Here is a 14674-nt window from a genome sequence, read left to right as displayed (position 1 = left end):
TCATCGCCTCTGTCTCTCTCAGATAGAGGTACACAGTAGACTATATAGTATGCAGCCAATAAAGTTGGAGCTAAATAAAACAGCACTTCAGTGTTATGTGGGGGAGGAGCAGAGTATAAAGTAAGGGGCTAGTACAGCGTAATCCTCTGCAGATTAAGGAGTGAGTACTCACTGCATAAGGCAGTCCTCGATAGCTGTGCCTCTGGGTGGCTTCATAGCCATGACTGGAGTATACATTCTTCTCATCGACAGCTGGACTAGCTTCCACGGACTCTGGGCTGCAAAAAATTGCCAGAAGACAGACACATCAGTGTAGCACCAAATTCCCCCTTATCAGGCACTTGCCAATATCTCAGCATTCTCCTCTTTCCCACTTGGCACAACTGTAAATGCACTGTTAAGAGATCTCAGGGAAACTGAGGTACATTATCCACTTCACAATGTGGCTCATACATGGAGGATGGGGGTATAGGATAAACCTGTGATTGACAGAACAGGCAGCTAAGCAGAGGTCATGCTGAATAAGGAGTAACTAACTCATCTCCTCACGCTGAAGCAGGAAAGGAGTAAGAAACATGCTGACACAGCCAGCCACATTATGTGCACACTCTCATATTCCTTCACGAGCTTCCCATTCACCTCTGGATACAGTTCAAGATTTCCTGCCTTGATTTTAAAACCTTCTACGGACTTGTTCTATCTGGGCCTATCACACCCTTCTTGTCCCCCATTCCACACCCTCTGCCTGGCCAGTGCTGATTTAGTCTCAGTCTCACCACACTGACACACCACCACGTTCTCCTCCGCTCAGTCCAAAAAGAGCATCTCCAAATTGCAGCTGAACACACCCCTCCTGCCTTTATGCCTGTTGTTCTTCCTCTCAGCGCCGCTGTACGCTGACAGGAGAGATCTATCCCGGTGGCATAATTAACCCCCCCCACCCCACGAGTGGTGGTAGCTGTGTCGGCAGGAGAGCATCTGACATAGCACTGTCCACACTGGTGCTTTTGTCAGTGAAACTATGTTGGTCGGGGTGTGTGCTTTTTTTCACACCCCTGACTGACAAAAGTTTTGCCGACAAAAGTGCTGGTGTAGACAAAGCCTTAGTGTCACTTAACTTCACAGTGTTTGGGGAATATAATTTGTATGGAAGATACAGTTGTCCTAAAAAAAAATCTTGCACAGTTTGGGATGGTTAAGATAATTCCATGTTGCAAACAAGGGTCAATAAAACTCATAGCTTGGACAGAAAAGGGCCACAGGCAAAGCAGGTTGGCTTTGTGCTTCCTACAATTGTTGAATGGGAATTTTGCTGCTAACTTAAAGTGACAGTGCACATTTTCACCACATGGTGGTGAAAAACATCAGGTCAAAATCAATTGTACAGTGTGCTATTGGTGAAGGACTGCAGGAGTCCTGGGTAGAGGAGGGATAGTTGCAATTCAGCAGAGGGAAGTGGTAGGTAACGAGGTCAGCAACAGAATACCAGAAAGGAAACATCCTCTCAACTGAGAAGCATTCCAAAACAGGAGACGGAAGAGGACACACTACTACTGCACGTGCACCATTATGGCTGCACTGAAAACGAGACAGGAAGTAACTGAATCACATCTGTAGTTCTAGGGCAGAGCCACGCTTAAAATGCTGCAGCAGTACAGCTGCGCTGCTGTGGCGCTTCTGGGAAGATGCTACTTCGCCAACAGGAGGCCTTTTCCCATCAGGGAAGGTGCTCCACTTCCCCAGGAGGCAGCAGCCGTGGCGATGGGAAAAGCCCTGCCATCAATATCGTGCTGTCTACGTCGGGGGTTAGGTCGGTATATCTGCGTTGCTCAGGGGTGTGGCTTTTTCTCACCCCAAGCAAAGTAGTTATACTGATGTAAGTTTATAATGTAGACCTGGCCCCAGTCTCCCCTTCAAAGATTATAGCATGGGAGAAAGGACAAAGCAGACAGAAAAGCAGGATTCTCTCTCCTGGGTCTTGTGTTGCTAGTGTGAATCCAGCAGAACTCGAAACACTAAGGGCATGTCTACACTACAAAATTATGTCTACTTCAGTTACATCGGCATAGAGCCACCACAGTAATTAAATCACTTTTGTGTGTCCACACTACACTCGTGTCAATGGTTCGTGTCCTCACCCGGAGCGCTTGTACTGACTGTGCTGTCAGTGTGGGGCATTGTGGGATGGCTTCTGAAAGCCAACAACAGTTGATGTAACCAATGCAGTGTCCTCAGTGCCCCTGCATTGACCTAGCTACATTAACTCTACACTGCTTGTGAAGGTGGAGATATTCAGTCAGTACAGCAAGGCAGTTATGTTGATGGGAGCAAAATTTTAGTGTAGACACTTACATAGTTACGTTGACATGAGCTGCCTTGCGTTGATCTAACTCTGTAGTGTAGACCAGGCCTAAGGCTTTGTCTATACAGGGACATTTAGGAAAATTAATCTGCATTAACTAAAGGTGTGATTTTAAAGTGGATTAGTTAAACTGCATTAAGCGTTTAATTCAGTTTGGTTTATGAATTAAGCTGAACTGAATTAAGGGTGGAGCACCTACAGCCTCCAAGGCAGCTTCAGAGATAAACAAGGCTAAGATGGCCAGGCCCTTCAGCATACACTGCCACTCACGTTTCCACCTCCGCCCTGAACATGAAGGATAAGTTGATGCTGAAGACCCTTACAAAACACTGCCTAGCAATGGAAACTTCATCAGTGACAGTGCAGCCAGCTAATACTTATTATTCAGAGCCAATGCCTAGCTACCACCAACTTCACATGCCAAGATTCGTAGGGTTTCAGGGACTCTGCATATGGGGAAGTCCTTAGCTTTGAGGGATTGGTGCAGAATGCTTCAGACGCAAACCTACTGTGCTAGAACTGTAGAGAGGTGGGTAACTCCACCTGGCACACAGCAGTTGAAACCAACTCAGGCTTACATTTTGAGGATTTTTCTTTCAAAGCACATCAGGCTAGCTCTATGCTGGACATACACAAGTCTCACAGCTGGGGAAGGAAGACTGTGCCCTGTAGAAGGGTTGGAGGGATTCTGAATGCTTTGAGTGACATCTGCAGGTAGATCTGACTCCCCTACATGTCCTACTTGATCTCCAGGCAGAAAACATGCTGAATGTCTTAGCCTGTTACCAACATTCTCCTGCTGCAGTTTAAAGTTACTGAGATCCAAGACTTCAAAGTGAAATAAGGCACTGAGGTAAGAGGTGCTGATGGTTACAAAGCTAGAAATAAAGAAGTGGTCCTGGACTCAGTGATCCATCAGATCATAGAATCATAAACGTGTAGGACCGGAAGGAACTCAATAGGTCATCTAGTCCAGTCCCTTGCACTAAAGGTAGGACTAAGTATTATCTAGACCAGTGGTTCTCAAACATATTTGATCGCGCCCCTCTTCTTCGTGTCTGTAGTAGTTCCCCCCCCGCACAAGTACATATACTGCTAACAAAAAAAAAAAAAAAATCAACGTGCAACTCCCACAAAATATTAAAGCCAATGCGGCACTGATTCAGACGGTGCCATTTAACTCTCTGGCCGACCAGCTGTGTGGCAGCGCGACCGCCAGCCGCAGCACAGAACTAAGGGTGGCAATGCCGTACCATGCCGCCCTTCCTCCTGCCCGGCTGGCGGCGGCAGTTCTGCCTCCAGAGGTGGGCACCCAGCCAGCAGCCGCTGCTCTCCACTCCGCCTTCCCATGCCTCCCAAGTATACATTCCGTGCCCGTCCCAGTTTGAGAACCCTACACCGCTGTTTCCCAAGCTGCAATTTAAGCTCATTATTTCTTGTCCTGTCCTCAATGGCTACGGAGAACACCACTTGAAGACTGTAATCACATCTGCCCCCTCCCCCGCTTTCTCTTCCCCAGACTAAACCAACCCAATTTTTTCAATCTAACCTAAGTCATGTTTTCGAGACCTTTAATCATTTTTGTTGCTCTCCTCAAGACTTTCTCCCATTCGTCCACATCTTTCCTGAAGTGTGGTGCCCAGAACTGGACACAATACTCCAGCTGAAGTCTTATTAGTGCTGAGTAGTGTAGAAGAATTTTTTTCATGTCTTACTTACAATACTTCTGCTAATACAGCCCAAAATGATGTTCTCTTTTTTTTGCAACAGTGTTACATTGTTTACTCATATATTGGGGTGTTAATGAAAGAATCAATGAAAAATAACCATACTAAGAACCACTGGACTGGGATGGGAGGGCCACAAAGAAAAGGATACCTGTAGCAGGAGTTGCCCTCCCCTGCCTTGTGGTATCCCTGGCAAAGTTCCTTCGCTTTCACCCGGCACTGCTACTGATCCCTGTTACACCCCTTTGCTTGCATCCCCAGTGCAAGCTGCCTGTTCCGCAGCTGTGTTTGTATCATGGACTCACAGGCCCTAGGCTCTCTCGGCTCCTTACGATCTCCGGGAGGAACCCTCCTTCATCGTGACAGCCCTTCTCGAGGGGACCATACTCTCTTGGGGGATAAGCCCCGGGCTCCAGTGCCTCCTGGAACCACACCTCTCTGAACCTCCAGGATGCCTGTCTCTCACCATGGGCCCCTTCTGGGAGTCTTCTTGCTTGGGACCCTCATGGGTATCACAGTCTGGGAGAAGCTTAGCCAAGACTCTGGTGCAGTGTGACTCCCCTCAAGGCATGATGTCCAGGGCAAGAAGTCTCCTTGGCTTTGGCACTTCCTGGGTCCAGTCTCGGAGCATTCAGCACCCCTGTTCACACTGTGAGTTCCCCGCAGTGAGTCCACCTGAATGGGATGCCTGGGGAAGCCTTGCATGCCCCCAAAGGGCCCTGCACCCCAACTCCACAGTCAGAAATGACTCTCAGCCAGTGTTGTAAAACAGAAGGGTTTATTAGTCAACAAGAACATAGCGCAGAACGGATCTTGTTAGCACAGAGAGTAGGACCATTCAGTAAAGTCCACCTTGGTGAGAGGGAAACCCCAGAGTCTTGGAATCCTGACCCTCCCCCTGAGTCTGACCCCTTCCAGCTGCCTAGCTTCCATCATGCCCATAGCCCCTCCTCCAGTCTGTGTCGTTTCCTGGCAAAATGTCACTTGGTTCTCAGGTTACGAAGGGGTTTGGCCATTGTCTACATGCAGGCAGCTGGAGCAGTCTCATCTGCCCCTAGGGGTCTCAGCAAAAGACACACACCCTTATCTCCACCGCGTAGGCATTAGTGTCATGCGCAGGGGAAACTGAGGTACATACAGTATTCATGCAAAACATTAAGGTTCACATACAACTAAGGGGAAAAAACCCACTTCCTCACGGCTTGCACAGCGTCTTCTCTCCACAGGCCCTGGAGATGCAACACTTCTTGCCTGTTCCAGGCAAAAATGCATCTAGTACCTCTCTGTATGTGCTGGACACAAAAAAAGATGAGCTGCTAGGTATGCTTGCTAAGATGGGCAACCAGGAAAGGACATTTCAAAAAACATATAAGGTATCTAAAAGTGGGGGGCTTCCAGTTTCTACCACCCCTAAGTAATAGAGTTTAAAATTGTGAATAGAGAAGTCACTGCTGTGTGGCCTGGGGTTCTGTGGGACATTGGCTGGAGGACTGTTAGTGTTGACATGGCTCATGCAGTGTCTACACTCTCACTGCATTGACCACAGTAGGTCGATCATAGTTTTACACAGTTCAGGAAGGTGATTTTACTGTGTCACTGTAATGGGTCACTTATGTCAGTCAGAGATAAATTTGGGCAAAAATGCACAAACAGGCCCATGCAAGGCAAGTTACATTGACCTAACTTTGTAGTGCAGACTAGGCCTGAGAGATAAAGAGCAGGAGCAGCATCTACTGTGGGGAGCTTCTTGGTTGAGCACAATCAATATTCCAAGGGAGAAAGAGGACAGTTCATAACCTAACCCAAAGTCCTTCAGGATCAACGTTAACAGAGCTTGGGGTGGTCTGTCTGATGTTGGGAAGCACAAAACTCAGGTATGAGAATCCTGTGCTGACGATATCCTTAGAGAATAGGTAAATGCAAAGAAAAAAAATAAACAAGTGGCCCATCTCTCGGAGACAGTAGATGCAGTCAGGACTTCACTGAGAGATGCAGGGGAACAGAAGCTGGAAGTATACTGGTTTGATGATCTATACTATTATGGTCACCACTTTTACGTGACTATGATAAAATTTGTACAAAGTATGCCTTGTGAGGCATCACCTGAAAACTCAATCGTTGAACTTTATTGTCCTGGTAAAATACGTATAACAACATTGTACGTAAAGTAATACGTTTCTACTGCATAATGTTGTCACATGTTCTGGAGTTTGAAAAGCTGTTTTGGACCTGACTTTCTGAGACAAAGACATACTAGCCCCCCAGTTAGGTGTTAAAGAGCAAATCACCAGCTTAAAAAGCCATTCTTCAGCAACAGGAAGGTGTAAACAAGGAATTTACATTTCATCACAGGGATGGCTCAACCCTCACATCCACAATAGACTATTTTTATTGCCTGCACCCCAGATAGGAGTAATCCTCAAAGAGGGGAGGCTGACATAAAAGAGAGAGAGACAAACCTTGTGGCCTCCATTTCACCTCTCCTCCCATCTCTTTGCTCTTTACACAGTTCAGGAAGGTGATTTTACTGTGTCCCTTAGCAACATCTCCCAAAGAACTGAACTAAGGGGGAGTGGTCCCAGGCTGAAGAGAGACCCAGCCTGTGAAATTTACATCAGCATATGATGAGACAAAACCCTAGCTTTTAAGGACACTTAGCTTGTTAAGACAGTGTGACAGGATCCCCGGGGCACAACCTGGAAAAGTGTGACTGCTGTGCCCCCTTGACTCTCCAGCCTGGGCTGTCTCACACAATGTTATGCCAGTGACAAACAACAAACCCCTCTAGACACTGTGATCACTCAGTTATCAGCATGTAGAGCTCCACACCCAGCTAAATTACATGAATGCGCTCTCAGCCAGTCACGAATTATACAGAGAGGCACCAGCCAATCACCGCAGTTCCCAGCCTCTCACCCCAGAAATATACTGTCTTATACTGGTCAAGTTTCAGAGTAGCAGCCGTGTTAGTCTGTATTCGCAAAAAGAAAAGGAGGACTTGTGGCACCTTAGAGACTAACCAATTTATTTGAGCATAAGCTGCGCGAATGCATCCGATGAAGTGAGCTGTAGCTCACGAAAGCTCATGCTCAAATAAATTGGTTAGTCTCTAAGGTGCCACAAGTACTCCTTTTCTTTTTGCGTATTCTGGTCAAGACTCTCTTGGAGACTGCAAGCTCATTAGTTTGCCACTCTTACAAAGGGTAGTGGACGTGCAACAGCCCTTGTTAAACTGAGCTGAGATTTCCCAAGCACTTCCACCGAAAACACAGCGTTTTAGGTAAAATATAGCACAGATTTATTAACTACAGAAAGATAGATTTTAAGTGATAATAAGTAGCAGGCATAGAGATCAAAGTTGGTTACATAAAAAATAAATATAGAAACGCAGTCTACACTCAGACTAACCAAGATTTTAGTTGAACAGCTTTTCTCATCCTAATAGATGTTACAGGCAGCTCACAGTCCTTAATACAAAGGCTGTACTTCCTTTGAGCCTGGGACCAATCTCCCCAGTTCAAAGTCTTTGTCTTCCAGGTAATATTCCAGGTGTTAAGATGAGGGAGGAGAGAGGTCAAGTGGTGATGTTACTATCCCTCTTTTATACTTTCCTCCAGCTGCTAGAAAGATTCTTGCTGTGTCACATGAGTTAGGCCACCTCCACAGTGTACCTGCCTGCTGAGGAGTCTCTGAGATGGCCACTGGAAGAGTGGATTCCCTGAATGGGCCATCAAATCATGTCTGGCTAATCCTGATGTAAATCTGTCTCATTAGGTGCTCCTTTGTTGCCCCTGAAAAGCTGGCTGTGGACATCTCCCAAGCTCACAACATATTTCAGTAACACACAGCAATACTTCGTAACTTCAGATGCAATAGGAACACACAATTCAATGGGATAGTAATGTTCAACAAATCAAGACTTCTGAAATGATACTTCACAAGGCATAGAATTGAACATGGAGGTTTAAGGGTGCTATTTTGAGGTGCAGAGTGTCAGTTAGGTATCAGCTTGCATATTACTGTTATTTCTTTTGTAGCCAATCTTGACTTTTATGCATTATCACTTGTAACCACTTAAAATCTATCTTTCTGTAGTTAATAAACTTATCTTATTTTTTTTTATCTTAACCAGTGTGTTTGGATTAAAGTGTGTGGAAGCTCCATTTGAGATAAGCCAGGCTGGTGCATACATCATTTTCCTTTGATGAAATGATGGAGCTTGCGCTGTTCGGTAGCATGCACATTTCTGGGGGAACAAGGCTGGGACTAAGAATTTGCAGGTGTTGCCCTGTATGTAATTCATGAGTGACCGGTTACAGTGCTCATGTATTTAGCTGGGAATGAATCTGCATGCTGACGGCTGTGTGAGCAGGCCAGATATGGATGTTCTGACAGCACAGAGGTGTAAAAGGCACCCTAGGCTAGAGAATTAAGGGGACACAGCTGTTCAATGGTCCAGTTTGTACTCCAGGTAATGACACACCAGACTCTCTTAACCCACCCTAAATGAAGCCTCCTTTGGGGTAGAACATTACAGCTATCTGCACTAGCAACACCATACAAAAGAGATTTTAAGAGAGGAAGAGAAAAATACTGAAAAAGTTTGAAATTTTACCAGACAGCTACTCACCAGAGTCTGAAACAACAGTCCTGCCACAGGGTCAAAAAACAGAACCATGTGGAGAACTTCAGCACCCACAACCAAGGCTCATGCAAAGGGGGCACTTGAGGATTTCCCACAAGGATGTTCTCCCCGGAGCCTGTTCAAAGGGGGCAGCATATATCTTTTGTATTGGCCTTGGGAAGGAGGAATTCGATACCTTTGGATCTCCCCCTTCCCCTAATTGTGGTCTCAAGTTCATCTGTTCCCTCCATTCTGAGTTTGCCAGACATGCTGGAGTCTGAAAAGGAGCTCACCTCTGCCTCTGCATTCAATCACATGCATTCAGAGGAAACACCACTTACTCGGATCCTGCAGCCATATCTGAGTAGGATGTATCTGGTGTGGTGACTCCCAGAGCGATTGCAATGCTCATGACGTCCGTCAGGGATCACGGAGTCCAAAAGGTAGCGACTGGCTGCTCCAAGGGTGGGGAGGAGCCGCAGAGCCTCGGCCAGCACGTCACGGACATGGGGAAACCTAGCAGGGAAAAAACAGTATGTTGCATTTTTGTTAACCTTTGTTATATGAACATATTTTTCCCTATACCACTCCCGCATGGGGACTTTCAGAAGAGGGGGCGAGAGAGAGTAAGCAGCTTTCCAGCAGGTGGCATGCACAACCGCCTGTGCTTGTTGCTAAACTATCACCCTCAGCCCCAAAGTCCTTCTTTACAACCCGCCTCAACCTAAAAGGAGCCAATTTGCTACTTTCTCCAAACTAAACTCAGTGCTGATTAACAGACAAGCTGTTCATTCCTTTTGCATCCAATTACTAACAGCTCTTACCTTTCCCCACAACCCTTCATGAACCTAGCCCCATCCCCTCCGCAAAATACAAACAAACCCCATTCTGAGTGGTAGGGCAATAAGGAGCCAGACGTCTTTATTTACATTCATGTCACATACACTGCCATTGTGTCCGACCTGTGGGCAGATTATTTCTAGGTCACATCAAGGCTGCTCTTTACATGAGAGCCCATCCCCTGAATTCTGTAATGATTACTTGGGGTACAGCTCATTGATACAGAAGACCCCAAGCTTCCAGAATCCCATCTTGCACCTCTCCTAACAGTCAAGCCAAGTCATAGGTTACATTTTTTTCTGATAGATTAATCCAATAAGGAACACTATAACCTTACTGGTTCATTTCAGAAAAAGAAGGTGGAATCATGATCACTTCACCCTGAGAGAGCAGTTGTGGCCCACAACTCTGCTGAGTGTGGAGTGAAAAGAACTCCCAGTACTGTGACGAGAAAACCCAGGCTTAAGCTCTATATTCACTGCTGCCCAAAATTTCTGCAAAGAAAGCCTATGGAATTGATGAAAATGTCACAGACTTTTGAGGGGGAGAATACTGAATTATGCAGAAACCCAGGGTAAATCCCTGCTTAGAAAACAAACTTGAGAATATAAAAGTTACTGTAGGAGGAAGCCATCACTTTCAGTCCCTATGTAAAACCTCTCCAACGCATCATCAAGGAACTACAACCTATCCTGAAGGATGACCCATCACTCTCACAGATCTTGGGAGACAGGCCAGTCCTTGCTGACAGACAGCCACCCAACCTGAAGCAAATACTCACCAGCAACCACACACCACACAACAGAACCACTAACCCAGGAACCTATCCTTGCAACAAAGCCCGTTGCCAACTGTGTCCACATATCTATTCAGGGGACACCATCATAGGGCCTAATCACATCAGCCACACTATCAGAGGCTTGTTCACCTGCACATCCACCAATGTGATATATGCTATCATGTGCCAGCAATGCCCCTCTGCCATGTACATTGGTCAAACTGGACAGTCTCTACGTAAAAGAATAAATGAACACAAATCAGACGTCAAGAATTATAACATTCAAAAACCAGTTGGAGAACACTTCAATATCTTTGGTCACTCGATTACAGACCTAAAAGTTGCAATTCTTCAACAAAAAAAAACTTCAAAACAGACTCCAACGAGACACTGCTGAATTTGAATTAATTTACAAACTGGATACAATTAACTTAGGCTTGAATAAAGACTGGCAGTGGATGGGTCATTACACAAAGTAAAACTATTTCCCCTTGTTTATCCCCTCCTCACCCCCCACTGTTCCTCAGATGTTCTTGTCAACTGCTGGAAATGGCCCACCTTGATTATCACTACAAAAGGTCCGTCCGTCGTCCCCCCCCCCGCTCTCCTACTGGTAATAGCTCACCTTAAGTGATCACTCTCGTTACAGTGTGTATGGTAACACCCATTGTTTCATGTTCTTTATGTATATAAATCTCCTCACTGTATTTTCTACTGAATGCATCCGATGAAGTGAGCTGTAGCTCACGAAAGCTTATGCTCAAATAAATGTGTTAGTCTCTAAGGTGCCACAAGTACTCCTTTTCTTTTTGTAGGAGAAAGGTGTGTGAGATACTCTGAAACCTACCATTTTAGGGTAACAGCCGTGTTAGTCTGTATTCGCAAAAAGAAAAGGAGTACTTGTGGCACCTTAGAGACTAACCAATTTATCTGAGCATAAGCTTTCGTGAGCTACAGCTCACTTCATCAGATGCATACTGTGGAAAGTGTAGAAGATCTTTTATACACACAAAACATGAAAAAATACCTCCCCCACCCCACTCTCCTGCTGGCAATAGCTTATCTAAAGTGATCACTCTCCTTACAATGTGTATGATAATCAAGTTGGGCCATTTCCAGCACAAATCCAGGTTCTCTCAACCCCCCCTCCGCCCCCAACTCACACACACACACACACACCAATCCACTCTCCTGCTGGCAATAGCTTATCTAAAGTGACCACTCTCCTTACAATCAAGGTGGGCCAATTCCAGCTCAAATCCATCACAGGGCCTAATAACATCAGCCACACTATCAGAGGCTCGTTCACCTGCACATCCACCAATGTGATATATGCCATCATGTGCCAGCAATGCCCCTCTGCCATGTACATTGGTCAAACTGGACAGTCTCTACGTAAAAGAATAAATGGACACAAATCAGACGTCAAGAATTATAACATTCATAAACCAGTCGGAGAACACTTCAATCTCTCTGGTCACGCGATTACAGACATGAAAGTTGCAATTCTTCAACAAAAAAACTTCAAATCCAGATCCAGCGAGAAACTGTTGAATTGGAATTCATTTGCAAATTGGATACAATTAACTTAGGCTTGAATAGAGACTGGGAGTGGCTAAGTCATTATGCAAGGTAACCTATTTCCCCTGGTGTTTTCCTACCCCCCCCCCCCCCCCCCGTTCTTGTTAAACCCTGGATTTGAGCAGGAAATGGCCCACCTTGATTATCATACACATTGTAAGGAGAGTGATCACTTTAGATAAGCTATTGCCAGCAGGAGAGCGGGGTGGGGGGAGGTATTTTTTCATGCTTTGTGTGTATAAAAGATCTTCTACACTTTCCACAGTATGCATCCGATGAAGTGAGCTGTAGCTCACGAAAGCTTATGCTCAAATAAATTGGTTAGTCTCTAAGGTGCCACAAGTACTCCTTTTCTTTTTCCTAAAATGGTAATATAACCATATATGAAGCTGGCAGAAGGATCTAAATGAAATACATCTAAACTGTTACAGACAACCAGATGGGAAAACCATCTCCTGTTTAACTTTTATTTTACGCAAACCCCAGAAAGTTTTACACTACACTGCTGCATTTCACAGATGCACACACAGACAGAGCTGGAGCCAAAGGGGAGGACAGGGAAGACTGGGTGGACATGCGGTCATTGAGGGTATGTCTACACTATGAAATTAGGTCAATTTTATAGAAGTCGATTTTTAGAAACCAATTTTATACAGTTGATTGTATATGTCCACATTAAGTGCATTAAGTTGGCGGAATGTGTCCTCACTACCGTGGCTAGCATCGATTTACAGAGCAGTACACTGTGGGTAGCTATCCCACAGTTCCCGCAGTCTCCGCTACCCACTGGAATTCTGGGTTAAGCTCCCAATGCCTTATGGGGCAAAAACATCGTTGCGGGTGGTTTTGGGTACATGTCGTTAGGCCCCCCCTCCCTCCCTCTCTCCGTGAAAGCAGCGGCAATCATTTCACGCCCATTTTCCTGGGTTACCCGTGCAGACGCCATACCACGGCAAGCATGGAGCCTGCTCAGTTCGCTGTCACCGTATGTCTTCTGGGTGCTGCTGGCAGATGCAGTACTGCATTGCTACACAGCAGCAGCTCCTTCCCTTCGTGGCAGATGGTACAGTAGGACGGACAGCTGTCATATATCTCCTGGATGCTCCTGCAGACCTCGGTGAGGTCGATCGGGGCGCCTGGACAGACATGGCTATCCTCCTCTTAGAGCACCGAATGGGAGCCAGAGACTCCAGGTCATTCTCTTCTTTAACTTTTGTCTCATGGAGATTCAGTCCTGCCTGGAATATCATGAGAGTTGGAAGCTTCTGCCTCAGGCTGCTCTCCCAGCCAGCAGCACTGCACAGTCGCACCTACCCCACTCTACCCCTTGCTCCCATGGCTCATGAAGCCTGGACAGTAGTAGGAGCAGTTCAGCTATAGGCTCAGCAAGTGCAGAATGGTGGTAGAATGCGCCTTTGAACGTTTAAAAGCTCGCTGGCGCTGTTTGCTAACTAGGTCAGACCTCAGCGCAACCAACATTCCCATTGTTATTGCTGCTTGCTGTGTGCTCCACAATACCTGTGAGAGTAAGGGAGAGACGTTTATAGTGGGGTGGAAGGTTGAGGCAAATTGCCTGGTGTCCAATTTTGAGCAGCCAGACACCAGGGTGATTAGAAGAGCAGCATCAAAGAGGCTTTGAAAACCAGTTTCATGACTGGCCAGGCTTTGGTGTGACAGTTGTGTGTGTTTCTTCTTGATGCAAACCTGCCCCCTTTGTTGATTTTAATTCCCTGTAAGCCAGCCACTCTCCCCCCTTCGAAATAAAGTAACTATTGTTTTGAAACCATAATTCTTTCTTTATTAACTAAAAAAAAAAAAATGAGATAATGGACAAGGTAGCCCAGGTGGGGTGGGGGAGGAGGGAAGGACAAGGCCACATTGCTTATCGTAGCCACACTAAAAACCAAACTGTTTGAATGACAGCCTTCTGTTGCTTGGGCCATCCTCTGGAGTGGAGTGGCTGGGTGCCCAGAGCCTTCCCCTCTGCGTTCTTGGGCGTTTGGGTGAGGAGGCTATGGAACATGGGGAGGAGGGTAGGCAGTTATACAGTGGATGCAGCAGGGGCCTGTGCTCTTGTTGGCTTTCCTGCAGCTCCAACAGACGCTTCATCATGTCCGTTTGCTCCCTCAACAGACACTTCATCATGACCGTTTGCTCCCTCAACAGACGCTTCATCATCGCATCCTGCCTCCGCTCTTCACGCTCACTTAATTCTTTCCTGGCCTCTGCCACTGAATGCCTCCATGCATTAAGTTTTGCCCTATCAGTGTGGGAGGACTGCATGAGCTCGGAAAACGTAATCGTGAGTGCGTTTTTTTCGCCTTCTAATCTGTGATAACCTCAGGGACAGAGATGATAGGGGGAGCGTAGAAACATTCTACATACTACAATTCTGGGGGGACTGCATGGTCACCTGTGCTACTGAGTTCGCCATGCTGACCAAACAGGAAATTAAATTCAAAAGTTCCCGGGGCTTTTCCTGTGTACCTGGCTAGTGCACTGGAGTTCAAAGTGCTGTCCAGAGCAGTCACAATGGAGCACTCTGGGATAGCTCCTGGAGGCCAATACCATCAATTTGCTTCCGCACTACCCCAAATTTGACCTAGCAAGGTTGATTTTAGTGCTAGTCCCCACGTTGGGGAGGAGCATAGAAGTCAATTTTAAGAGCCCTTTAGGTTGACAGAATGGGGTTGGTTGTGTGGATGCAGTCATTTTTAAATCGACCTAATGTGGCTAAATTCGACCTAACCCCGTAGTGTAGA

At 46.2% G+C, this 14674-nt stretch overlaps 1 protein-coding gene across 7 annotated transcripts in view; it reads right to left on the bottom strand.

The window, feature by feature from the left end:
- SETD5 (SET domain containing 5) overlaps window positions 1-14674 on the bottom strand; it is a 173443-nt gene that overhangs the window by 91895 nt on the left and 66874 nt on the right. For all 7 annotated transcript variants that reach the window (XM_073350785.2, XM_073350778.1, XM_073350781.1 and 4 more), the window contains exons 2-3: window positions 9055-9229; window positions 173-278 (exon numbers count right to left, since the gene is read on the bottom strand). In XM_073350785.2, the coding sequence (XP_073206886.1) occupies window positions 173-278; window positions 9055-9125 (177 nt within the window). In that variant the 5' untranslated portion in view covers window positions 9126-9229. The remainder of the gene's footprint in view (window positions 1-172; window positions 279-9054; window positions 9230-14674) is intronic.

Source organism: Lepidochelys kempii, chromosome 7, assembly GCF_965140285.1.
Source record: "Lepidochelys kempii isolate rLepKem1 chromosome 7, rLepKem1.hap1, whole genome shotgun sequence".
In the NCBI taxonomy this organism is placed as follows: domain Eukaryota; kingdom Metazoa; phylum Chordata; order Testudines; family Cheloniidae; genus Lepidochelys; species Lepidochelys kempii.
The sequence above is the reverse complement of the archived record's forward strand: the minus strand, read 5'-3'. Positions and strand labels throughout refer to the sequence as shown.